Source organism: Galeopterus variegatus, unplaced genomic scaffold (genome assembly GCF_000696425.1).
Source record: "Galeopterus variegatus unplaced genomic scaffold, G_variegatus-3.0.2 Scaffold1437, whole genome shotgun sequence".
Taxonomy (NCBI): domain Eukaryota; kingdom Metazoa; phylum Chordata; class Mammalia; order Dermoptera; family Cynocephalidae; genus Galeopterus; species Galeopterus variegatus.
In genome coordinates, this window is record NW_007727548.1 from 286,090 (window position 1) to 311,432 (window position 25,343).

Genomic DNA, 25,343 nt, shown 5'->3' on the forward strand with positions numbered 1-25,343 from the left:
GTGGGCGGCAGGGAAAAAAAAAAAAAAAAAAAAAAAAAAAAAAAAAAAAATGCCAACTGCTTTCCAAAGGGAGGGAATGTTACAGTTCTGTGTATTCAAAACATCCCCACTAGCATGCACGAGACTTCCAGTCCCGCCGCCTCATCACCGGCTCTTGGTCCTGGTAGTCTTTGTGCCCACAGCTGTTCCACTGGGTGTGCACTGGTGTCTCATGCTGGTTTTAATTTGTGTTTCCCTATGTCAAATGACGTTGAGCATTTTTTTCCTGTGCTTATCTGCCATCCATATATCCACCTTGGTGAAGAGTTTGTCCAAGTCTTTTGCTCATTTTTAAAATGGGGTTATTTTTCTTATAATTGAGCTTTGAAAATTCTTTACATATCCTGATACAAGTATGTGATTTGTGAATATTTTATTTGTGGCTTATATTTTCATTTTCTTAATGGCGACTTGTGAAGAGCAAATGTTTTTAATTTTAATTAAGTCCAACTTATTTTTTTCTTTAATAGGTCATAATTTTAGTGTCATTTATTAAAGAAAACTTTGCCTAACTCAAGATCACAAAGATATTATTATCCTATGTTTTCTTCCTGAAGTGTTATAGTTTTAGCTCTTAAATTTATGTCTGTAATCGATTTCGAGTTAATTTTGTGTGTGGAGTGAAGAAGGCATGAGTAATTCTTGTGTGGGCATGAAGAACTCAACAGTTCTTTTTTTCTATATGGATATGCAATTATTCTAATACCATGTGTTAAAACCATAATTTTTCCCATTTAATTACCTCGGTAACTTTGTTTAAAGTCAATTAAACATAAATGAAAGGTGTAATTCCGGACCTTTATTCTGTTCCACTTCTCTATATTTCTATTTTTATGTCAGTACCACATGGTCATCATCATCATAGCTTTATAGTAAAATCTGAAGTCTGGTTGTGTAGGTCCACTAATTTTGTTCTTTTTAAAAATTGTTTTGGTTAGTTTGCTAGTCTAGGTCCTCTGAATTTCCATACACGTTTTAGGATCAGCTTGTCATTTCCATTAAAAAAAAAAAAAAAAAAACCCTGCTGGGGTTCAATAGGGATTGTGGTTAGTCTGCACATGGGTTTGGGTAAAACTCCTCTCAATATTTATTCAAATCTATGAATGTTGTATATCTTTCCACGTAATAGACTGTCTTCAACTTCTGTCAGTCAGTTTGTGGCTTTCAGTGTACAGATTTACACCAGTTTTGTTAAATTTACTTTTTGATAATATTGAGAATCAAATAGTTTTAAGAATATCCTCACATCTCCTGTTGCTAGTACATAAGAATGACTGCGTGCCGTGTCTTGATGCTGTATCCTGCATCCTTGCTAAGCTATCTTATTATTCAACTAGTTTTTAATACATGTTTTAGGATTATGTTGCCTGCAAATAAACACAGCTTCACTCTGTGTTCTGTATGCTTTCATTTTTCCTGCGTTATTGCATTGACTGGAACCTTAGTACAAATAATTTAGTGTCAAATAGAAGTGGTGGGAGCGGACATTCTTTCCAGTTCTCAGACTTAAGGGAAAGCATTTGGTCTTCCACTCTGAAGTATGATGTTACTTTTAAGTTTTTCATAGGATGTCTTCATTTTATTCCTAGGTTGTTGAGATTTTTTAAAAAATCATGAATGGGAGCTTGATATTATCAAATCTTTTTTCTATATTGATTGACATGATCATATCGTCACTGTCCTTTATTCTATTAATATGTAGTGTTATATTAATTGATTTTCAGATATTAAATCAACATTGTTTTCCTGGAATAATCTCACTCAGTCTAGTGTATAATCCTATATATATGTTGCTGGCTTTAGTTTGCTAATATGCTAATGATGTTTGCCTGTATTTCCTGAATGTTATTGGCTTATGGTTGTCTTCTACTGTGATGATATTGTCTGGCTTTGGTATCAGGTTAATACTGGTATCACTGAATCAGCTGGGAAGTGTTACTTCCTCCTCTGTTTTCTGAAAGAGTTTGTGTGCAATTGGTATTATTTTGTTCTTAAAATATTTGGTAGAATTCATCCATGGACTTATCTGTGCTTGGGATTTTCTTTATGCAAAGATTTTAGATTACTAGTTCAGTCTCTCTACTTGTTGTATGTCTATTCAGATTTTCTGTTTCTTCTTGAGTTGGTTACACAACTTGTGTCACTCAGTGGAAAGGTAACTGCCTTAGGTGAGAAATCATTTTTCAACCCTGAAGTATTTATAAGTTAGTATAGAAATATTTAAGAGACCCAATTCTTTAATACCACTATTTCACACTATAAAGTCACCTGTGTATATTGGGTATTTTATGTTTTTTTTTTTTTTTTTTTTTTTTTTTTTTTTGTCTTTTTCCGTGTCCGGCAACGGATCGCAACCCTCAGTGTCGCCCCCGTACCGGACCGGGACCGGCAACGGGATCGCAACCCTCGGTGTTGCTCCCACGCCTCGCTCAGCCAGTGAGCGGGAACCGGTCTGTATGTGGGATCCGAACCCTCGGGCGGGAGCGCCGCTGCACTTCCCAAGCGGCGCACTATCCAGTGCGCCACTGGGCCGGCCCAGATGTTTTTCATTACAGAATAGAAATTGTCTCACGGGGGTTGGGGTGGAGAAAGTTTGTGACCCTTGTGGTCTCCAGGCTCTGTCTACACTTAGGAGGTGAGCCTAGCCTCCTTATCTAGCCTGGGCCACAATGTAGGAAAATCCTCATCAGGATTAAATGTGATAAAGGATGACAAGTGTCTGGCAGAGTGGGCCACAAAGACAGAGCAGAACTGTATTCCAGAGCCAGGATGGTGACCAGGTGGCCGTGAGAGTGCTCCATCAACACTCTAGAGCATGTTCTCTGCTCCAGCTCATGGGGGGAGGGCCCGAGCACTTTCACCAGCTGGCTGTATGTCAACTCGCACAACTGTCACTTTCTATTGAAGCTGTCCTTCCTGTCACTCCCATGGCATCAGCAGCTACCCCGCACAAAGGGCTGGCAGGAGCTTGTGTTCCAAACGCCAATCCCACCACGGCCACCACTGTGCCCCTGAAGCAGAGCACGATTGTGGTCCTCCTGGGAGCTCTTCTGGCCACGGCTCCTTTAATGGGAGTTACCAGGTTCCCACGCTGCAGCAGGCCCAATGGTAGGAGATGGCTAGATGGAGGTCATGCCAGATTCCAGTTGGCCATGGACTTATGCTGTGACTTGATAAGTCACACCCAGTCCCCCTGAAGACCAGCCTCCCATGTCTCCAACACCGATTCTCACTCCAGGGTGAGCTTGGATGACTCAGGAGTGAACTCAGTGCACCTGGTGTGACCTCCGTAGATGGACTCTGCCTCCCCGCTGACCTGGGAGACTCTCAAGCAAACTGTTCCACTGAGACAACATAGGGTCGCTGAGACCCTGAGGAACACAGACTTCACTGGCCAGAATCCTGCTGACTCGAGCTGGCCACCATTGTGCACATGTGCATTTCCATACCAAAGACTCGCCATGCTCAGTAGCCATCCCTGACTGGAGCCGTGGCCCCATCCTTGTTGGATAAGTGACAGTTCCATCAAGAGCACTGAGCCGAGGGCTCTCCGTGCAGACACGGGCACCTGCAGACATCGGCTGCCCATCCTCTCTGCAGACGGCACTCGGGAATTGAAGGGCTCACTGCCTACCCTGGAAACTTCTCTTCTCCACTCAAGTGGCCTTCACCGTGACTCCAGGAAAACCAGGTGACTTCTTTGAACAAAGTTGTCTGGGGCAATGGGGTGCGCTGTGAGCAAAGGCAACTGATTCCGGGGTCTGGGGAGATCCATGTAAAACTCTTGATGTGGGGTGGCCACTGTAGCCACACTCATTTCTGGATGGAATTCTCCTCAGCGATGTAAATAACTGAACTAAATGTGTCCCTTTCACAACACCGTCCTGGAGTCCGTGAGGATTTGGATAGGAATTCAACATGACGTGAGCCAAACCTTCTCTGCTCAGGCCAGGGACCATGGTTGGTTGAAGTTAGGGTGACTATATCACTTATTATCCCACCCAAGACACTTTTGGGAGAGAAAGGGGCACTGCCAATCCCACCAGGACAGCAGGTGTCACCCCAATTGTGAAGACAGCAAGGACGGTCCCATGGCCCCTTGTTTGTAAGTCAGGGTGAGGGTCACTTTCAGTGGCTGAGTCTGGGATGGGGTGGGCTAGGGCATGATAGAGTTTCTACTAAATTGTCTCTAAATGTTCAGGGGAGGTGCAGTCAAGGAAAAAGACTTTGCTCCCAACAATGCGGTTCCTAAAGGTGCATGTTGACCCCTTTCCATCTCTTAATTACAAGGTGCTCTTTCTCTCTGAAGCCCCACAGGGACTGGGGTGAGAAGAAACTCCTTCTACAGAGAAAATAAAGTCACCTGTAACCTTCAGAAACCTGCATAGTCTCAAACCCTGCTTAAAAATAACCCACCAGAACCCATTGGCCTCTGACCCTGGCGCAGGTGCAGAAATGGGTAGGCCTAAAACCAATCAGCCCTGGTGGCCTGTCCTGTGGAGAACAGACATGGGAATGACAGACCACACACCACACACATGCACAGCCTTATACACATAGACACAAACACTACATATATACACATATACACATACATATACACACCTCATACACATGGACACACACACCACCTCACACACATAAACACACATGCATGCATGCAACCACACACACAAAGGCATAGGCACACACATGCATGCACATAGCCTCACATACAGAGACACAGCACATGCACACAGAGAAACAAACATGCACACAGCCTCATACGCAGAGACACACACCCCACACCCACAAAGACACACACATGCATGCACACAGCCTCACACGCAGAGACACACATGCATGCACAGTCTCACATGCAGAGACACATGTATAAACAAGCACCATACACAGAGACACACACGTGCATGCATACATGACATGCACACACAGACACAAATGCATGCACACAGCCTCACGTGCACACACGCATGCACACACCACACACCCACATACACATACATGCATACACACAGTTTCACACACACATGCATGCACACAGCCTCACACACAGAGACACACCACACACACACTCACATCCTAGGGCTGTATCCACAGTGAAGCAAAGGACCTGGGCAGATATGCTGGCCACTCGGGGACCTTGGGCATTGTCCCCAGCCCTTGACAGAGGTGAAGCGGAGGGACAGTGGTACCTGTGCAAGCCTTTCCTCCATTTGCACATCTTTCTTCTCTGATGATGTTTTGGAGCAACATGGCTGTGGGGCCTGTGTCATGTATTCAAACGTGCTCAGCTTCTTGAACTCTGGAAAGGGGAGAGGAAGGGAAGGGCTGAGTCACCACCTGCAGCACTATGGCATCCACACATCTGCCTGGGCACCACTGGACGGCTACTCCAGAGCCCATCTGGCCCCAGGGCAGCCCCAGCCACTGGAGCTCAGCAAGGGCATGTGGCCCCTGCCCAGGGCATGGCTGCTGTGCCACCTCACAGGCACCCCGAGGCCAGGATGGGGTGGGGCGCAGTATGGCCCCTACTCTGCAGCAAGAGGAGTCTACACATTTCACCTGCGGGGTGGGACCTAGCCTCTGCCCTGTCACGCCCCCATCAGGCTGCGTGAAGCCCGCCAGTGGCCGTCTCTCCTGGGCCCACGCTCCCTATCCCCCATTCCACAGCCTCCTGAAGGAGGCAAGAGGGCAGCTCGGGAAGGACTGCTCTGTGTGAGTCTCCAGGTGGCCCAGCAGTGTGTCCCCATGTCCAGACACAGGTGGTGTGCACCTGGGTGGGGGGATACACGGAAGCTCCCGATGGGCTGACCGTATGCACAGGTGCTACCGCCACCCCCAGCACTATGCTAACAGCGTCCTGGGACCACACACTCGTGAGTGTAGAGTGCCCCCAGCTTGGTCTTTAATCAAGCTGTGACACTGGCTGTCCATCATGGGCAGAAGTACCCGGGTTATTAGAAGAAAATCTGAGACATACATTTACCAATAAAAGACAATATTAACAAAATGTGTTCTGTGCCTATTTCAGCCATGTGCTTCCATGGAGGGGCCAAACTTTTCATTTCTCTTTCCCTAAAAACCAACAAATATGAGAACAGCCGGTTCATAATTATTTCTGGAAAGTGAAAAGGACCACCCCCAGGGGCCTGTTTGCAGCTGAGGAGCAGATGGAGGGCCGCCCTGCGGGGCCTGCTTGCCCGGGCCGCGGCAGCTCAGGGCCGGGCGCCCAGCCCTCCCCCGGAGGCTTTCTGCAGGATTCTGTTCGCGCCCTGTCCTGGCTCATCCTTCCCGAGTAAGCCCGCCCGGCTTTTGTCAGTCTTGCACATCCCTCAGGACCTGCGTCACCATTTGAGCACATAAACTCACACTCGCTCACACTCAGTTAAAATGTTCGTTCTTCCATGAAACGACTACAATAAAACACAGGGGAAATGCTTCGGGACATGGGGCTGGGCAAAGCCTTTATAAAGAGGACCTCAGAAGCTCAGGCGACAAAAGCAAAAACAGACACATGGGATTAGATCCAACTAAAGAGCTTCTGCACAGCCAAGGAAACAGTCAACAGAGCGAAGAGACAGCCTGCAGAACGGGAAGAGACATTTGCAAACTGTGCCTCCAACAAGGGATTGATATCCAGAATATACAAGGGACTCAACAGCAGGAAAATGAATGATCTGATCGAAAAATGGTCAAAGGAGCTGAATAGATATTTCTCAAAAGAAGATGTACAAACAGCAAACAGGTATATAAAACATGCTCAGCATCACTAATCACCAGAGACATGCAAATCAAAACCACACTGAGATATCATCTCAGCCCAGTTGGACTGGCCAGTCCTGAAAAGACAATAACACATGCTGGAGAGGATGCAGAGAAAGAGGAAGCTCTATACACTGTTGGTGGGACTGGAAATTAGCAAAGCCACTGTGGAAAACTCTACAGAGGTTCCTCAGAAAACTAGAAATAGATTCACCAAACGACCAAGCAACCCCCCTGCTGGGGATTTATCCAAAGGAAAGGAAACCAGCATGTTGAAGGGCAGTCCCATGTTTATCGCAGCTCCGTCCACAATAGTGAGGATATGGAGTCAATCCAAGTCTCCATGAGCCGATGAGAGAATAAAGAAAATGTGGTACATGTGCCCAGTGGGACACTGCTCGGCCAGGAGAAAGAGTGAAGTTCTTCATTCACAGAAACGTGGATGAGCTTGGACAACATTACGTTAAACGAAGTAAGCCAGGCACGGAAAGGAATGCCACGTGTCCTCAGTCGTGTGGGAGCTAAGAAGTGTGATGGCACAGAAGGAGAGAGCGGAATGGGGTTGGGGTGGTACAGAGGTGGGTCAACAGATAAGCAAAAGTACAGGCAGACAGGAGGACTGACATCTGGTGTTCCGCAGCGCGGTAGGGTCACCATAATTAACAACGATGTACTGTACCGTTTCAATTAGCTAGAAGACAGGACTTGGACTGTTTCCAACACGAAGAAATCCTAGATGTTTGAGGTAATGAAAAAAGATCAGCGGTCCCCAGGGCTTCGGGGGAGGTGCTAGGGTCACCATAATTAACAACGATGTACTGTACCGTTTCAATTAGCTAGAAGACAGGACTTCGACTGTTTCCAACAGGAAGAAATCCTAGATGTTTGAGGTAATGAAAAAAGATCAGCGGTCCCCAGGGCTTCGGGGGAGGTGCAGCGCAGAGGACTCTGGTGGGCAGCAGCACTGTTCTGTATGGCACTGCCACAGTGAATGCGTGACATTATGCACTTGGCAGCACCCAGAGGACAGTGCTAAGAGGAGCCCTAATGTAAAGTGAGGTTAAGGATAATGTGTCCGTATTGGTTCAGTGGTCACAAATGTGCCGCACTGATGTCAACCACAGGAGACACGGGGCGGGGGACTCTCTGTGTCCCCCACCGTGGGGTCCTGCTGGCCCTTCGTCTCACTCAGCGTGTTTCCTCTTCCATCGCCGCGAACGTGGCGGTCCTCACGTCTCCGCTGCTGGCACCATCTGCATCCTTCCATCCGGGCAGCCATGGCTCTGGGCTCCTGAGTGGAGTTGGAGTCCCCAGGGCTGCTCAGCCAGGGGGCTTTCCTGGCCTGCCGTGTGACCACCCTGGCACGTGCACTATCACTTGAGGGGAGGCTGACGAGGAGCCCCTGTGGCATCCACCGAGACTCTGCAGCCCAGGGGCCACCGCTGCCCAGAGGTGGAAAGATGCTTGGTGGCCGACCCATCGGCGGAAACAACGTGTGCCAGGAGGAGGGAGACGCTGTTACTTCTTCCTGGGGTGGAGGAGTGCACCCTTCCTGTCCAGCGACACCGCTGAGCACCTGCCGCTCGCACTGCTGTTCCCCCCCAGCTGCGCGTGGTTCCTGGGGCACCATTCACTGAGCTCAGTGTTTCCCATCATTAGAATCTGTTTGATGCTTTTCTGCATCTGCCTGTTCTTTCTTCAGTGTCCTGCTCTTGCCTAGCAGATCCTACTCCTTTGTCCCCTTGAGCATTTCAGACTTCCCGGCTGTAAAATCTCTCATGTTTTTGCAGGTCCTGAATTCAGTGCCTGCCCAGGACACGTGTGAGCGTGTGAGGGGAAAACTCTGGCCACCCTGGAGCAGGGGCTCGGGTCAGGGAACATACGCAGGAACACGTGGAAGATGAGCAGGTGCCCGAGCAGCAGGAAGCTGGTGGTGGCCAGCATCAGCACAAACACCCAGACGCACAGGACCGCTGGGGTCTCCACCTTCACAGGGAACAAGGGGAGGAAGAGCAGCCAGGTGTCCTTATTCTTGACACCTGTGGACAAGGGGAGGGGCGCCGTTCACTCACCTCTGACCAGCACCTCTGATCGGGTGGACGTCACGGGACCGAGCTGCCGGGACAGGGACAGGGTCCGGGCGAGTACCCCACCTCACCTGAGTGCCTGTGCCCCTCCTGACTGTGCTGTGACCTACTCTGTGGATCGGGAGGGTGAGGCTNCCCAGCTGCGCGTGGTTCCTGGGGCACCATTCACTGAGCTCAGTGTTTCCCATCATTAGAATCTGTTTGATGCTTTTCTGCATCTGCCTGTTCTTTCTTCAGTGTCCTGCTCTTGCCTAGCAGATCCTACTCCTTTGTCCCCTTGAGCATTTCAGACTTCCCGGCTGTAAAATCTCTCATGTTTTTGCAGGTCCTGAATTCAGTGCCTGCCCAGGACACGTGTGAGCATGTGAGGGGAAAACTCTGGCCACCCTGGAGCAGGGGCTCGGGTCAGGGAACATACGCAGGAACACGTGGAAGATGAGCAGGTGCCCGAGCAGCAGGAAGCTGGTGGTGGCCAGCATCAGCACAAACACCCAGACGCACAGGACCGCTGGGGTCTCCACCTTCACAGGGAACAAGGGGAGGAAGAGCAGCCAGGTGTCCTTATTCTTGACACCTGTGGACAAGGGGAGGGGCGCCGTTCACTCACCTCTGACCAGCACCTCTGATCGGGTGGACGTCACGGGACCGAGCTGCCGGGACAGGGACAGGGTCCGGGCGAGTACCCCACCTCACCTGAGTGCCTGTGCCCCTCCTGACTGTGCTGTGACCTACTCTGTGGATCGGGAGGGTGAGGCTTGCAGAGGGTCACTGAGCACTCAGGCCACTGGCCGGCCCCCACCCGACCCTGACACCTGCCCCCCGGGGCCCTCTGAGCTCTACACCAGCCCCCCACATAGCACATGAAGGCTACAGCCCCATGTGTCGCATTTCTAGGATACAGCCCTCTATGGCCAACACTCAAAACCACACTGCTCCCCAAAATTAGGTGAGAAAAACATGGAGGGGTTGTGCTGGGCAGAGAAGCAGAGGATGGAATTCCAGCCTAAATGTTTTTGCTCTGCGCCATCCGAGAGGGTCTCTGTGTGCCACCCTGAAAGGCAAGTGCCATGATCCACCTCATGGGGCTGTGGCACGTCGCATGTAGGGCTGGGCCAGGCCGTGGGCAGCCACCCCCCATGTGAACCATTAACCAGTGACACAAAGAGATGCTCTGTTCAGGGACCTGGTGGTTATGAAGCCCTGTGGAATCTTCTGGAACAGCAAACCCAGGAAATCACCTCCATCCACAATCGGGGAAATTGGCGTGGCACCCACTGCAGTGTGGCGCAGACCAGCACAGCTCCGGGGAAGGGCCAGCGCTCACCTGCCCCGGCCACCCTGGCCGCCTCCTGCCCCCTCCCCACCCTCTCTTCACACCCCACAAGGGGGAGGGGACAGTACACAGGAGCTTCTTGAGCAAATGACTTGTTACAAAAGAAGAGAGAATGACAGCTAGTCTAGCTGGGGTGAGGTGACATCTCAATGTGGTTTTGATTTGCATTTCCCTGATGATTAGTGGTGTTGAGCGTTTTTTTGAAGTACCTGTCAGCCATTTGAATGTCTTCCTTCAAAAATGCGTATTCAGCTCCTTTGCCCATTTTTTAATTGGGTCATTTGGTTTTTTTACTGCATAGTTATTTGAGTCCCTCGTCTATTCTGGATATCAGCCCCTTGTCGGCTGTACCGTTTGCAAACATCTCCTCCTATACCGTAGGCTGTCTTTCCGCTCTGTCGATTGTTTCCTGCCGTGCGGATGCTTTTCAGTTTGATGCCGTCCCTTTCATTGATTTTTTCTTTTGCTGCTTATGCTTTTGGGCTCATGTTCATAGTCTGTGACCAGTCCTACTTGTGGAAGCGTTTCCCCTGTTTTCTGTCAGTAGTTTTATAGTTTAGGCATACTGAGAGTATTGATCTGATCATCACATCTTGGATACAGATGGTGACAGTCAGCTTTGTACCCCATTAATATGCATAACCAATGAAAAAAAAGAGAGAAGAGAGAAATGCATAGAAAGCTTCGTTGTGGCCCTTGGGCTTGTTGGGGTCAGGGGCTTGCCAGGGGAGAGCTGTTTCTGAGAAGTCCTGGGTGGGGGCTGCAGTCAAACTTGGTGGTGCAGGGAGGAGTGGACGGCCCTGCCCATGGACCTTGCAAGCTCATCCTTGGAAGAACGTTCTGCCATGAACGGGGTGGCCCCAGTGACCCTGAGGGGGAGGCCCTGAGCATGCGGTGGAGATGAAGGAACTGCTTCCCCTCCACTGTTCCCTGTCAGTGTCCCTGGGCTGCTGGACACATCACCATGAGGCATGGTCCCTCCACACAGACATCTGCTGTCTCACGTCAGCAGCAGCAGTCCACATCACGGTGTGGCAGGGCCACGCTCCCTCCAGAGGCTCCAGGGGAGGATCCTTCCTGCCTCTTCCAGCTCCCAGTGGCCTCAGATGTCCCTGGGCTTGTGGCCGCATCACTCCAGCCTCTGCCTCCATGGCCACGTGGCTTCTGCTCTATATCTGTGTCTCCTCTTGTTTTTCATAAGGACATTGTCACTGGATTTGGGCCACCCAGATAATCCACGATGGTTCCTTCATCTCACGATCCCTAATCACATCTGCAAAGACCTTTTTCCAAATAAGATGACAGCCACAGGTGCCAATGAGAACATGGATGTCTTTGGAAGCCACGGTCAGCCACCACGTCTGTGCCCAAGGCCCAGACTCCTGGACCCACTCAGCAGAGCACTTCACCGGCCGCCCATGGAGCCTGCAGCCCCGCATCCCCCAGACGACTGGCACCCTGCTCTCCCCGTCCCCACACGGCCTCCCACAGGGACCAGCACGACCGGGCACTGCAGGGCTGACTGCAGCGGGGACAGAGAGGCCAGGAGTGGATCCCAGTCTCTCGTGCTCGCCACCACCTGGAAACACGACCTCAGAGCGGCCACAGCCAGCGCCTCCACGCCCAGGCTTGCCTCCTGGGCATGTGGGAGGCTGCGGGGCCGAGGCGCAGCCACTGGGCTGCCAGGCACCACCCGCAGGAGCGTAGAACCTCTCCCCGTTCTGGCCTCTCCCTGCCTACGCCCCGGGCTCAGCTGGGCTGACCGCCTCCCAGACTCAAGCCTTTCACCCAAAAAGATGGTGCGAGGGGAGGCCAGAGCTGACTGAACACGCCAGTGGCCCCAAGCAGAAGCGCCTCGGGGGAACGGCGGGCACGTACTTTTATACGCGGGGTCCGTGCGGAGCCTGCTGGGGTCCACGAGGTACTGGGTGAGGACGTACACCAGGATGACCATCACGCAGAGCAGGCCGGCGAAGGCCGAGGCCACGGAGCCAAAGAAGTACCTGAGAGGAGAAGCAGAGAGAGGCTGGGGACATGCACCCCCGGGCCTGCAGCAGAGGCACAGGGCAGGGCGCGGGCGTCCTGCCAGCAGAGGCAGCCTGGCTGCTGACCCGCCGTCTCCTCGGAGCCCGGCCCGGGTCACGTCCCCTGGCGCGGGCCTCCTTTCTCTGCCTTCTGTCCTACGGCCATTTGTTTTCACATTCCCTAGGCAGACGTCGCTGACCACCTGCCGTGTCACGCTGCCTTGCAATCTGTAAAGTGCTTCTTGCAAACGTGATCTAATCCCCACACGGAGGCCGTGGGCAAGGGGAACCATCCTCTTCTCACAAGCAGGGGACGGAGGCTCCACTGGCCAAGCCACCCCAGCCGGCTGAGCAGGGCAGCACAGGATTCAAGCCGCATCCCTGGGCTCCACGGCTCACAGGTCCCCCCTGCCTTGCCCGACTTCCACCTGGTTCAGACAAGGGCTCCCTCCCAGACACAAGAGCACACGCTGGGCTGAGCTCTGGTGCTAGCATCACAGAAAATGAGTCCCTGAGGGGATCTTAGTTGGGGTCCCTTTGAAAGGAAGCATGAGCCGTGTGTGAACGTGTGTGGTAGGTGCTGCTCAGCGTCTTACGTTCAAGGGCACTGAAGCCAGGGGAGGTGAGGGCCACAGTAGCACCATGCCACCCGGGAGGCTGTGGGGCTCCGGACCGTCTATCTCTGCACCCGGAGGGAGCTCAGGCCCAAGGAAGCCACTAAAAAGCCTGAGCACGCTGTATCTGCAGATGTCACACGTGCACACTTGTGGCAGAAATGATGTCACGTGCTTTAGGTATTAGACCAAAATCATTCCTGCATCCTGGTCTTTGCCCCAAACATACAGAGAATGATCCATCCATCCCAGAAAAAAAAAAAAATTCTGCATAGCAATTCTCGGAATGGACTTGAATACCTTCCTTAGTCTTTCTGCTATTATATTTAATTTAAATACTTCTCTTACATTTCACAATGTATTTTGTTCACCTAAAGCTTAGTTGATTCCATGGATTTTTTAGAACTTCTTGAAATTCCTTTACACATATCTTTGGGAAGAGGATTCAAATGTGTGTCATGCTGTCTTAGAAGGAGGGGCTGTTGGTGCCACTGTGTCCAGTCCCTCCGTCAACCCTCTTGAGGCATCTTCTGGAGAATCCACACAGGACAGGGTTACGGGATGGCTCCTCGGCAGGAAACGCTGTCTGACGGGGCTGAAGGGAGTCAACCCCTGGCCAGGCCTCCCTGCCGCACTGACAGCCCTGTCAGCGTCCGTGCTCCTGCCGTCTGACTCCCTCGTGTGTGAGTGCCAACCCTCGCAGTCTGACCCAGGGGTGGCCCCACAGTGCGGAGACATGGTGTGGCCTTCCGCACCTGGCTCTGGTCTCCTGGGAAGCTACCCCCTCCAGGCGGAGGTGCCACACCCCACCCCAAACCTCTCCTGGGCCTGAGCCCACGGTGGGGTGGGGTGTAAAGACACTTCATCTCCGACCTGTGTCTGGATAGGACTCCCTTCTTTGCCCAGTAGGAAAGGCAGGAGACCACGAGGCAGAGACCAGAGCCCACCGGAGCCGCAGGACGTTCATGCTTGCCTCAGATGTCCACTAACTCAGCTCCACGCACCTCGCTCTCTCCAGCTTCTCATCCCCCCAAACCTCTCCTGGGCCTGAGCCCACGGTGGGGTGGGGTGTAAAGACACTTCATCTCCGTCCTGTGTCTGGATAGGACTCCCTTCTTTGCCCAGTAGGAAAGGCAGGAGACCACGAGGCAGAGACCAGAGCCCACCAGAGCCGCAGGACGTTCATGCTTGCCTCAGATGTCCACTAACTCAGCTCCACGCACCTCGCTCTCTCCAGCTTCTCATCTGCCACCAGCATATTCGACCTCTCTCTTGGGGGCTGTTACACACTTTGTCAACATCTGGGGCCAGATTATATTCTAGATACTGTTGAGGTCTCTTGCTTTTTGGAGGAAAGGACAGAAGGGAACCTGACACAGACACAGGGCTGGCTGCCACCCAGCGTGAGTGGAGGATGCTCGTGTCCTGACCTACCTTTCCCACACAGAGACGGTGTGGCCCCACGCTCACAGCACCTGCGCAGTGCCCCTTCCATCTCTGGAGGAAGGCAGCCTCTCTCCTATGCCCCTTGGAGCCTGGTCCCCTTCCCCTCATGAGCAGGGCCACACGCCCCCGAGGCTCCCCCAACAACACCTTCCAAAGAGGCATGTGACGGGCAGAGGAGCCAGAGTCTGCTGTGATGAGCTGGCTCGAGGCATCTAGGAGGGAGTGAAGCCCTTCGCCAGCATGAGTGAGGGGTCCAGCCTGCCGCTGACCAGCTGGGCTGCTCTTCTCTAGGAGAGGAGGTGGGACAGCGTCTCCTAGGTCCCTTCCATTCCCACAAGTCTGATTTGATGATTCTGATAAATAGGCCCTTGGGTTCACCCCTGCAGTCGTGCAGTCACCCGTTTGCTCTTCCTATGTCTTGTTTGCTTAGTGACTCTGGTTGCACTGCACATGTTTTCTGGAGAATGGTGACTCTCCGCAGCACATATCACAATGCACATGTTGCGAGGCGGCCTTCGCCTGTGTACCGTGCGAGGGCCAGCTCCCACGCACCAGCCAGCCCTTCTCTTTCAAGTCGGGCATGGAATAGCAGGGGGAGCGCGTGCTGCTTTATTCCTGGAGATACTCACGGCCTGCACAACCTCGGGTCAGGACACGGGGCCCCGAGTGCCCCATGAACCCCCTACCCCATGCTTCGTCTGTGGGCCACTCACTCCCACGCTCCATGGCCTGGCCCTGGTGCTCTTGGAGTTGAAGGCCTTGGTGTAGAGAAGACAGCTGGGCCCTGGACAGTGGACTCCCAAGGCCTCAGCCAGCCTGTGACCCACGGACCAGGGCCGCTCCTCGCCATCCATAATGGGGTCTCCAGCAACTGACTTGGTGAGGACCCACCACGTCCAGGGATGGTGCCCCCAAACACAGTTCAGAACCAGACAAGGAGACGAGAGGGACGTGGGCACCGAGCTCCCCGCTGCTGGGGACAGGGTGTGGCCCCAGGAGGACCCCACCCCCCCCCGTACCGGTAGTTCCTGCTCCCCACGCAGTTGTTGAGCCACTTGCAGTGGTGGTCGAAGCCACTCACGCACTTGTTGCAGGCGCTGCAGTGCTTGGCCTTTGCGCTCCTGGAGGGAGAAGCAGCCGGGGCGGCCGGTCAGCCTTTGTGCGGCCGGGCAGGCCTGGGCACCGGCCCCTCGCCGCAGGAAGTGGGTGTCTGGCAAGGAGCGGGAGGCTGAAGCCTCCACCTGGGGCCAGGGACGACAGTGGAGGCCTGTTGCAGGGCAGAGCAGGGCGGCTCTGGGAGCAGCCATGGCTGCAGTCCCCTTCTCTGCCCTGCTGGGCCCAGGGCTCCTCCTGGAAACCCCTGGAAAGACAGCACTCTCCTGCCCTGGACTGCAGGGGAGGGAGCTGTGCACACGAGAGCCACTCAGAATGAGCCCCCGGACCTTCCCAAGGAAGTCAGTCACCTGCAGGGACACACACACAGCCCTCTGGCCAAGCCTCAGCCCTGGCTCCGTCAGCAGAGGCAGCACCAGCACCCACTCCACAGTGGCTGTGGGGACGAAAACGCTCCGTCCATGGCACGAGGCAAGTACGGGGCTGCCACGCTCCCTCAGCAAGGGCCCCACCCCACGGGGCCCCGTAGGGTGGGGGGCACTCACACAGTGACCTTGCACACGTGACAATACTGGTTCTGAATCACGTGTGCGTGTTTGGATCGGTCAAGAGTCGGCAGGGGATCAGAATAGTTCTTCTTGAATCGCACGTTGGCCTCAGCTGGATCGATGGAAACTGTGATCAGGTGGACCGTGGCATAGAAAGCGTGGAGCCCGCCAGTCAGCTGGGCAGGTCAAGGAAAACAAAGCCCTGGCCCGGCCCATAACACTCCGCCTTGCCACAGAGTCAGCCCAGGGCATGGCCCTGCCGCAAGAGGGTCCCGCAGGAACTGTGCAGCAGCGACACACAGCAAGCCTGAGCGTGAAGCTGGTTCTGACAAAACCCGATGCAGGCTGACTGCGGTCCCCAGCAGGGCGTGACCCGTTGTAAACCGTGTTCCAGGAACAAGCATGGGCCCAAAGCCGTGGGGGTTCACAGAGATGACCAGGGTAGGTGGGCAGGCAAGAGTGAGCTGCTGGGCGTCATGAGGGTCAGACCAGGGAGTTGGAGCCCAGGCCAGGGCAGGCAGGCATGTGGCCAGGCAGAGGTGGACAGTGGGGGTGGGGAGATGGCTCTGTACCAGCCAGCCTGGGGGGCTCAAATAGGGGGCTGGACTGATCAGACCTCTTCAGTCCGCAGGAACTGTGCAGCAGCGACACACAGCAAGCCTGAGCGTGAAGCTGGTTCTGACAAAACCCGATGCAGGCTGACTGCGGTCCCCAGCAGGGCGTGACCCGTTGTAAACCGTGTTCCAGGAACAAGCATGGGCCCAAAGCCGTGGGGGTTCACAGAGATGACCAGGGTAGGTGGGCAGGCAAGAGTGAGCTGCTGGGCGTCATGAGGGTCAGACCAGGGAGTTGGAGCCCAGGCCAGGGCAGGCAGGCATGTGGCCAGGCAGAGGTGGACAGTGGGGGTGGGGAGATGGCTGTGTACCAGCCAGCCTGGGGGGCTCAAATAGGGGGCTGGACTGATCAGACCTCTTCAGTGCTGCATGAGGAACATGGGTGACAGGTGCAAGGCCATTCTCATGGCCGCTGGACCGGGGGTGAGGCCTGCACTGCCCCACTCTGCTGTGCAGTAGACTGAGACTGTGGTTCCCATCAAGGGTGCAGGTGAGCAGGGCCGGGCGGTCAGAGGGGCCAGGCGGTCAGAGGGGCCGGGAGGTCAGTGGGGCCGGGCGGTCAGAGGGGCTGGGCACAGGGCTTACTGTCACAGCTGGTGACATTAACATGACTGAAAGCACATCCCTGGCACGCTGGTCCCTGAGGACCCCTCCCTCCAGGCTAAGCCTCACTGTTTGTGTGGTTACCAAAGCAACGAGTTCCGGAGCCCTAGGACACTGGCGGTGACATCTGAGGACAAAAGACGGGCAGGAAGGTGCACCGCGGCCCAGGTGCGGGTCCTTCCTCTGCAGAACTGCAGCAGAATTACCCTAGTTGGAAACTGGCGGGGGGGGGGCAGTGCTGCTGCCTGAAAGTACCTGAAGGGAACCGTCTGGGACAGCATAGCCCACCCTCAGGAACCCTGGGCCTCAAAGTGGACAGGCCCAGATTCTCGCAAGGCTGGCCCTGCCAGGCAAACCTGCAGAGCCACCCATAGCCATCTCCTCGACCTTCCCCAGCCCATGGGTGCTGCGATTCCAGGGCAGAATCTCCACCTGGACACCTCTGGGACACAGACTATGTAGGAGAGGAGAGTCCAAGCACGTCCTCCCCGTGGGCTGCACTGGTGCCCTGCTTGTCCATAAACACGCTCTGGGAAGTGGACTCAGCGCTCCGCACACAGACTTGGGTTGTCCTCTCATGACATCCATGTCACCCATGGCATGAATGCTGCTGGTGACCTTAAGTCTGCTACATTTTGCCCAAAGTGACCTAGCCAGCCACTCCCCCATCACATGCTGGGGTAGCCGTTCCTGAGTGTGGGTGAGCCTGGAGTGTGAGTGACCCAGAGCCCCGCGTCCTCGGTTTTCTCTGCTCTTACTTCACACTTAGCTGCACCTCAACAGTGCCTCAGGTTCATGTAAATAACACAAGGTGAAAGAAACCCTAAGTGTCTCACTTTCATTACCCAAGCCGCCTGCCCTCTGGAAGTTTCGGTCTCAGAGCTGCTATGAGAACTGCAGCTGACACTGGAACATTCCCTAGCAACAATCTGTGTTTAGTAAATAAACAGCGAGTGTGCGCCAGCCCAGGACACCCGCCCTTCGCCCTTCCTAGCACTGTTAACCTTTCCCCTGTCCTGTTTTGCAGGCAGGAAAGAGGAGGAGGAGAGAGAGCCCACGGCTCACGTTCCGAGTGCCCTGTACAGTCACGTCTTATCGATCCCTTTGGGGCAAAACCTGCGACGAACTCGCTAGGTTCAAAGCTGCAGCTCGCTGCTCAAAGTGGAGGTTCACGGATGCTCGCTACACCAAGGGCCACACGGCTGAGCTATGGTCAGAGGACAAGGAAGAACAGCCCGTACGTAAAAAGCCACACGTTAGGGTTGAATTGTGCCCCCAAAGTATGTTCAAGTCCTAAGCCCCAGCACATGTGAGTGTGGCCTTACTTGGAAATAGGGTCTTTGCAGGTGATCAAGTTGAGGTGAGGTCGTGAGGGTGAGCTCTAATCCACTGTGTCTGGGGTCCTCGTAAGAAGAGGAGATTAAGACCCAGACACAGAGGTACGACCGTGTGAGGACACAGGGAGAAGAGGCCTGGAACAGTCCTCCTCCAGCACTTCAGAGGGAGTGTGGCCCTGCCAACACCTGGAAGGACTTCTGTCCCCAAAACTGTGAGAAAGTAAAGTTCTGTTGTTTGAGGCACCCAGTTTGCAGTGTTTTGTTACAGCAGCCACAGGAGAGTCACACACCATGGTCCAGAAAGAGTGAGGGAGTGAGGGACGAGGACAGGAGCAGAGGGTGGGTGGGCCTCCTTTACAGAGTGTGGGGCAGCAGCACAGGTGGAGCAGCAGAATCGCAGGACCCCCACTGTACAGGCCCCAGCATAACTGTGATCCGCACAAGGACTGCCAACAGAAGACAGCTCACCCACACTGAGTGTGGGGCAGCAGCACAGGTGGAGCAGCAGAATCGCAGGACCCCCACTGTACAGGCCCCGGCATAACTGTGATCCGCACAAGGACTGCCAACAGAAGACAGCTCACCCACACGGCCCAGGGTCTCCCTGAGCATTGCTCCTAACTGTGCGGGGCAGGGACCCAGCCCCCAACCTGAGGAACAGCCGCACCCTCATGTCCTGCGCAGTGGGACGTGTTCTTGTTGAGACAGAGCCACAGAGTGGAGTGGGATGCGGCCTGGATGCTTCAAAGATGCCGCAGTCGAGGAAGAACCAGCAGCTGCCCACAGAAGGCAGGTGGGCATTGTGCCTGACTGAAGAGACCAGGCGGCCCCGTCACGGGCACAAAGCCTGGACCCTGGCTGGATTCTGGGGTTTAAAAACCCCGTAAAGGACATTTTGAGGACTGTTGGAGAATTCTAAGATGAACTGCACAGGCGATTGCAGAATTACTGTCCATTTTCTCACCTGTGATAAGGCACAGGTTACAACAGTATGGGTGCCCATGTCTGGGGCAGCGTGTGCTGAAGCAGGGAGATGTGCCACACGGGGCCCGTGAGTGTGGCTTCTGCCTCACCATGGGCAGGAGGCCCGGAGGTGATGCGGCTACACCAAAGGGCACGTAGAGACCAACGGTAGTGCTCACCACCTCTCGGGACCAGCACTCACAGTCCTGGCCAGCCACCTGCAAACAGGCTGATGTTGCTAGAGGGACCACGCAAGAGAGCACCCAGGATGAGCGTATGTCACCATGAGTGTGTCTTATGAGAAACACACCCTTGGACTCCTGGCAAGGCTTTCTGTGTGGTGCAGCTGCACTGGGCACCCCAGAATCCAGAGACTAAACCCCAAGTCGCTGGGGAGACATCCTTTAGTCTCTAAGCCAGAAGGGGTAGTTGAGTGAGGGGCAGAAAGCCTTTTAGTGTGTGTGTGTGTGTGCATGTGGTGGGGCATGTGTGTCTGTGCCCACCTGCATGTGCACTTGCAGAAAACCCCATTTATTCATTTCTGGAGAAAGACAGTTTTATGCTTTCAAGCAAATGTTCTAACAGGGGTTGAGGAAAGGAGCACCCCAGCCACGCCCCCCATCCTAAGCAGGGGTCTGAGATGAGGCCAGGTCTGTTAGCACCAGGAGCCACTCGAAGCTGCACTTGGCAACAGGACAGCGTGCGGCCAATTTGCTGCCACCTGAGCAGTCTGGGGAGGGGCTGGTGGCAGAAGGCTCCCTGTAGATGGTTGTCACCTGATTGTGATCCTCAAATTCATAGACCTGCTCTGCCCCCATAACCCTTGTAAATGGGAGAATGGGCCTGTGAGCCCCAAAGCCCTCAGGACAAGATAAGGGTCTGAGACATGTGGCCGGGCTCCAGGCAGCCCAGGAGCTTCCAGACTTTCTCCTGCATGAAGAGCTGATCCCTGGTCTTCCAGGCACTGGTCACGGGGCAGGTGTCAGAAAGAGCCTTCGGGCTTCTGGGCCACTGCCACCTTCTCAGGTTTGGCCTGTAGGAAGCCCTGGTTGAGCAGGCTGTTGTCCCCTCTGATAGGATCTTGAAGGGATATTTGTCGGTAAGGACGGAGACTTGGGCGGTGGAGACACCATCACCTTCACATCCCTGTCCATGATATCAAGAGCCAGGGACTTGTGGACTTTCTCGATGGAGCTCCGCTGCAGCCCAGTCTTTCTCCTCTGCTTCTTGGGTCTCAAGTCATCCTCCATGATGAGTTCGGGGCTGGCTTCGAAGCACAGCACGTCCTTCAAGTCCTCCTCTAGGTGCGGATTCTGGGGAAGGGGATGCAGTGGTCTGTACTTCTCCAAGGTGTTCTTGAACGGGGTTGGCATGTGGGGAGTGGGGTCCATGGAGTACTTCTGATCTGGGGCTACAAACGCAGCATGTCCCTGCTGCAGCGGCGCGGTGACCACCACCTTCTGGCTGCACACTGGGGTGGATGTCAGCAGGGGAATCTCCAGCTCCAGTGTGTTCTGTTTGTTCCAGAATTTCAGGAACTGGGAGGCTGAGAAGGGCAGGGTCTCGATAGGTGTGCTCTTGGGGGTTAGGCTGTTGTAGGAGTCCAGGAAGGACAGGCTGGTGCTGTCCTCTGTGATGGGGACAGAACCACATGCCTCTTCTTCTGTCTCTTGAGCACTGAGGGTGGCGTGCCAATGCCTGAGCCCCTGACTTCAGTGCTGGGGGAGATAGGGATCAGCTCGCACCAGCTGCTCCAGCTCAGATCTGAGATGGTGTGGCTGTCCAGGCAGTACTTGGTCACACTGGGCACGGGGGTAGCTGGCTGCTGGGTTGGCAGTTCCTGCAGCTGATGTGATAATTGGGGCTGCACGGGGCTACTGCTGATGCTGCCTTCTGTGGATGGATCCTCAGGGAGGTCAAATTTACTCAGGTCACAGCAAGTATCAGGGTCTGATGCGATCAAGTCCAGGGCTTCAGAGAGGCTGGACCCCACAGCGTGGATGAGGAGGTTTGCCGCCTCCACCACCCACTTGTAGGGCAGGCAAGATTCAAGGGGCGATCCCTCCTGGTCTTCATGCTTAGGCAATTCCTCCAAGGGCTCTGGTGTTCGACCTCCATCCATCTCTGCAGGGACAGGCTCCTGCTCCTTAGAGGTGGTGGCTGCCATGGGCTCCTCCTGCGGCTTTCCTCTTCACGGCCAGGGGATGCCAGAGACCAGTTGGTCATGAGACCTCCCTGGCCTTCTGCAGGCTGGGCACTCTGTCAGCCATCCTTGTCCTCAAGCCCCAGTAGCAAGTACACAGGAGGCCTGCAGCTTTGGACTTGCTCAGGAAGCCTCCTGCGTCCACTTTCGTTTTGAAGGTGAAGTTCCAGCAGATCTTCACAGCATGGTCCATCCTCCCGGCAGCACCTTGGCGATCTCACAGGTCACCCAGCCCCTTGCGGGCCTCGCAGATGATGCGGTCCTCCTCCTCGGTCCAGCAGGACTTCATCTCGGGGTCGAGGTGGCTGTGCCAGCACTCGTGGCACGGCTTCCCTCACCAGTCTTTCTGGTGCCCCCTGCTTCGTGCCGGTCTTCTTGACCAGCTCAGTGACTTTCTGGTCTTCCTCTTTGGTCCCTGGATCCTCAATAAGGTCTGGATTCAAAACTCTCAGCCACCGATACTGGCATTGGTGGTCAGTGTGGTTAGGAAAGTAGCGGGCCAGGAACGTCCAGTCTTGCCATCGTCCAACCCGCCTCACCAGGGCCCCCGGCTGTTCGTCCTCCTCATGGGTCCATTTGACCTTGCACTTGCTATCCTCTGCTCCGGCACATTTGAATCTGTGTCCTGCTAGTGCAGCTTGTCCAGCTCCTCACCACATGTCCACTGAGACATCTCCCCAGCCCAGCCACACCGCACTTGCCCATTTGCCAGCTCAGGCCAGAGGGCCCCCGGCTGTTCGTCCTCCTCATGGGTCCATTTGACCTTGCACTTGCTATCCTCTGCTCTGGCACATTTGAATCTGTGTCCTGCTAGTGCAGCTTGTCCAGCTCCTCATCACATGTCCACTGAGACATCTCCCCAGCCCAGCCACACCGCACTTGCCCATTTGCCAGCTCAGGCCAGAATGGGAGCTGGGCCGGGGTCAGGACACAGGGCACGGGCTGCATTCCAAGCCATCAGTGTGTCTGCAGGCCCTGCACTCACTCGCAGGAACTGTGGCCAGTGCCAGCATGCACAGAAGTCTTACAGAAAAATCTACAGCTTTAAATAGTTATATTAAAAAGAAAAAAATGTCTGAAATCGGTGACCTAAGTTTGTACCTTAAAACGGTAGAAAATGAAGGAAAAGTAAAGCTGGAGTTAGTTGAGGGAGATGGTGGTAAACATAAAAGTAGGAATTCTTAAAAATTAGAAATATAACAGGCAAACAATAGGAAAAATAAATTCAAAAGTTGATTCTGTGTAATATCAATAAATATAATAAACTCTAGGAAGATGAGTGAAGAAAAGAGAGGGAAGTACAAGGCACCAGTCTGGTGACGGAGGAGGAAGGCGCATCACTACAGACCCTACACACGCTAAAGGGACAATGGGAAATACTGTAAACAATTTCTCTCCAAGAAATTGGACAATTTAGATGAAATACTTAAATTTCTTGAAAAATGCAACTTGACAAAACGAACACAAGACAAAACAAAAGAGCTGAATTCCCCTTCATGAAAGGAATTGAATTCGTTATCAAAACCTTCCCACAAAGCAATCTCTAGTTCTGTGAGGAAGAAAACCAGCCAGACCCAGACTGAGGGACATTCTGTGGGCAAATGCCCTGGTGTCTCTGACCAATCAAAGGTGTGAGGAACAAAGCAATGGGGAAAGGAGGACTTCAGGGCACAGCAACCACATGCCACGCAGGAGTCTCGTGTGGACCCGACGTGTCCCAGCATCTGTAGGAAAACTTCTCTGGAACACAGGGAAATATGGGGAAAGGAGGACTTCAGGGCACAGCAACCACATGCCACGCAGGAGTCTCGTGTGGACCCTGACGTGTCCCAGCATCTGTAGGAAAACTTCTCTGGAACACAGGGAAATGGCAATATGGATACTAAGGAATCCGTGGCATTAAGAAATCACTGTATATTTTCAAATTAAATGGCGGCATGGTGGCTGTGAAAATGAAAGCTCTTGTCAGAGGCAAACTAGAGCACTTGTACAGATAAAATTTCATGTCCGGGGACTCCACAGTTACTCCAGCGTACATGTGTGTGAGAGATGAAGCAAGAAGGGCAGGACTGCAATTGCTGAAACTGGGTGATGGCACTTGGGGCCACATTTTGAAAGCTGAAAGACACTGCAGTAACAAGTACAAAGAAGAATGACATCTGCCTTGCAGGTTGCTGAGGCTCCGAGAGACAGCGTGGCTCCTGCCGAGGCAGCCCCTGCTCACTCCTGCCTCTGCCACGTCCCTGCCTGTGCTACGTGCTTACACGCACCTGGTCTCCATACTCAGCAGAGACCTGCAAGGGTCCTGCAGCCTAAGCAAAGAACCATGCGGTGCAGACTGTCTCCTCCCCGAGAGGCTCAGTGAGGAGTAAAACATCCTCCTTTCAGAAATACGACTCCAGTGCCCTTGGGAACCCAGTGCAGGCCCACTTTGCACCAGATCACCTCATCCTCTCACTCTAGTGTCGCAGGGACAGACCCTCAGGGGCCTGGGGTTTCCCGACCCCATGCGGTGGTCAGCTGGGTATGCCACGGAGCCCACAGGCCACCCTGACGTACGACACTGGGGATCAAAGCAGACGTGGCACCTTCCACAGCACCTCTGGGCACAGCCTCCTAACTGGCCAGTTGTGACTTACCCGTGACTACGGCCCTCCCAGGAGCAGAGCAAACGGGAAATCTCCACATCGCCATAAGCCAGCGCTGCAAAGCCCTGCCGCATCTGGGAACAGGATTCCACAGTACACATTTGACAGAGGCCTGGGGTGGGCAAAAACTAGCTGTACACTGTAAAATCTTGAGTATTTTTTAAAAGTCCTCTCTTTTAAAACTTGCTATTCTTTGCAGGACAATACCAATTGGCCCCTTGTGTGTTGGAAAATGTGAAGTGGTGGAGGTCTGCGCTCCTCCAGCCTCCTCTGCCCACGACTCCCACCCTGCCCCTCTCATCGCAGACTCTCTCCTTGCACAACAGCAGGTGCCTGAGGAGCTCCAGGGAGGGACAGGCCCAACACGTGCCAGCGTCAGCCCTTCTCACAAGACGCTGAGCCGTGAGCTGCAGACAACCAACAGCCGGTGTTAGGACCAGCCACAGGAGCAGACGGAGAGGGTCTGGCCCAGGACAGGTGGCTAGAGGTACCCGGCGGGGACAGAGCACACTGGGCAGCATGCTGTGGACCTGGAACCAGCTCTGCTCTAACAGTCCTTCAGAAGCCACCTTTCCACTTCAGAAAATAGGCAGGTCCATGGAACCACCCCCACAAGTAAAAAGGATACAGTGTAGGCAATATATTTCCACTCGTGTGGCAAAAGGGGAATGAAGACCCCAAACATGGTGAAGGACATGATCAGGAAGGTGATCCAGGCCACCATCTGGAAGAAATGCAGCGGCAGAGACCAGCCATTCACTCTGGAGATGCGTGGTGGCAGAGGCTTCTTCACAGTGGCTCTGGCTTCCCAGACGACCTGACTCTGGCTCCTGCCACAGATGTCCATCTGCAAGACAGGGAAAGGGGCACAGAGAGCTGTCACTCACCATTGTTGGGGCCCCACCCAGCACTGGGACTGACAGCCAATGTCCCCTGCATCGCCCAGGACCACTTCTGTGGTTGAGCTGGCAGGGCTGGGGCTGGAGCAGGCAGAGGGCCCCTCACAGGG

General features: G+C 54.0%; 1 protein-coding gene and 1 pseudogene across 1 annotated transcript in view; both read right to left on the bottom strand.

The window, feature by feature from the left end:
* The window catches only part of ZDHHC11B (zinc finger, DHHC-type containing 11B), a 47,422-nt gene that overhangs the window by 19,022 nt on the left and 3,057 nt on the right, over positions 1 to 25,343 (bottom strand). Inside the window, exons 2-7 of the mRNA XM_008576985.1 lie at positions 24,963 to 25,181; positions 15,964 to 16,142; positions 15,325 to 15,426; positions 12,100 to 12,224; positions 9,307 to 9,462; positions 5,232 to 5,341 (exon numbers count right to left, since the gene is read on the bottom strand). Coding sequence (XP_008575207.1) covers positions 5,232 to 5,341; positions 9,307 to 9,462; positions 12,100 to 12,224; positions 15,325 to 15,426; positions 15,964 to 16,142; positions 24,963 to 25,181 — 891 coding nt within the window. The remainder of the gene's footprint in view (positions 1 to 5,231; positions 5,342 to 9,306; positions 9,463 to 12,099; positions 12,225 to 15,324; positions 15,427 to 15,963; positions 16,143 to 24,962; positions 25,182 to 25,343) is intronic.
* Positions 20,345 to 22,541, bottom strand: LOC103593888 (annotated as a pseudogene).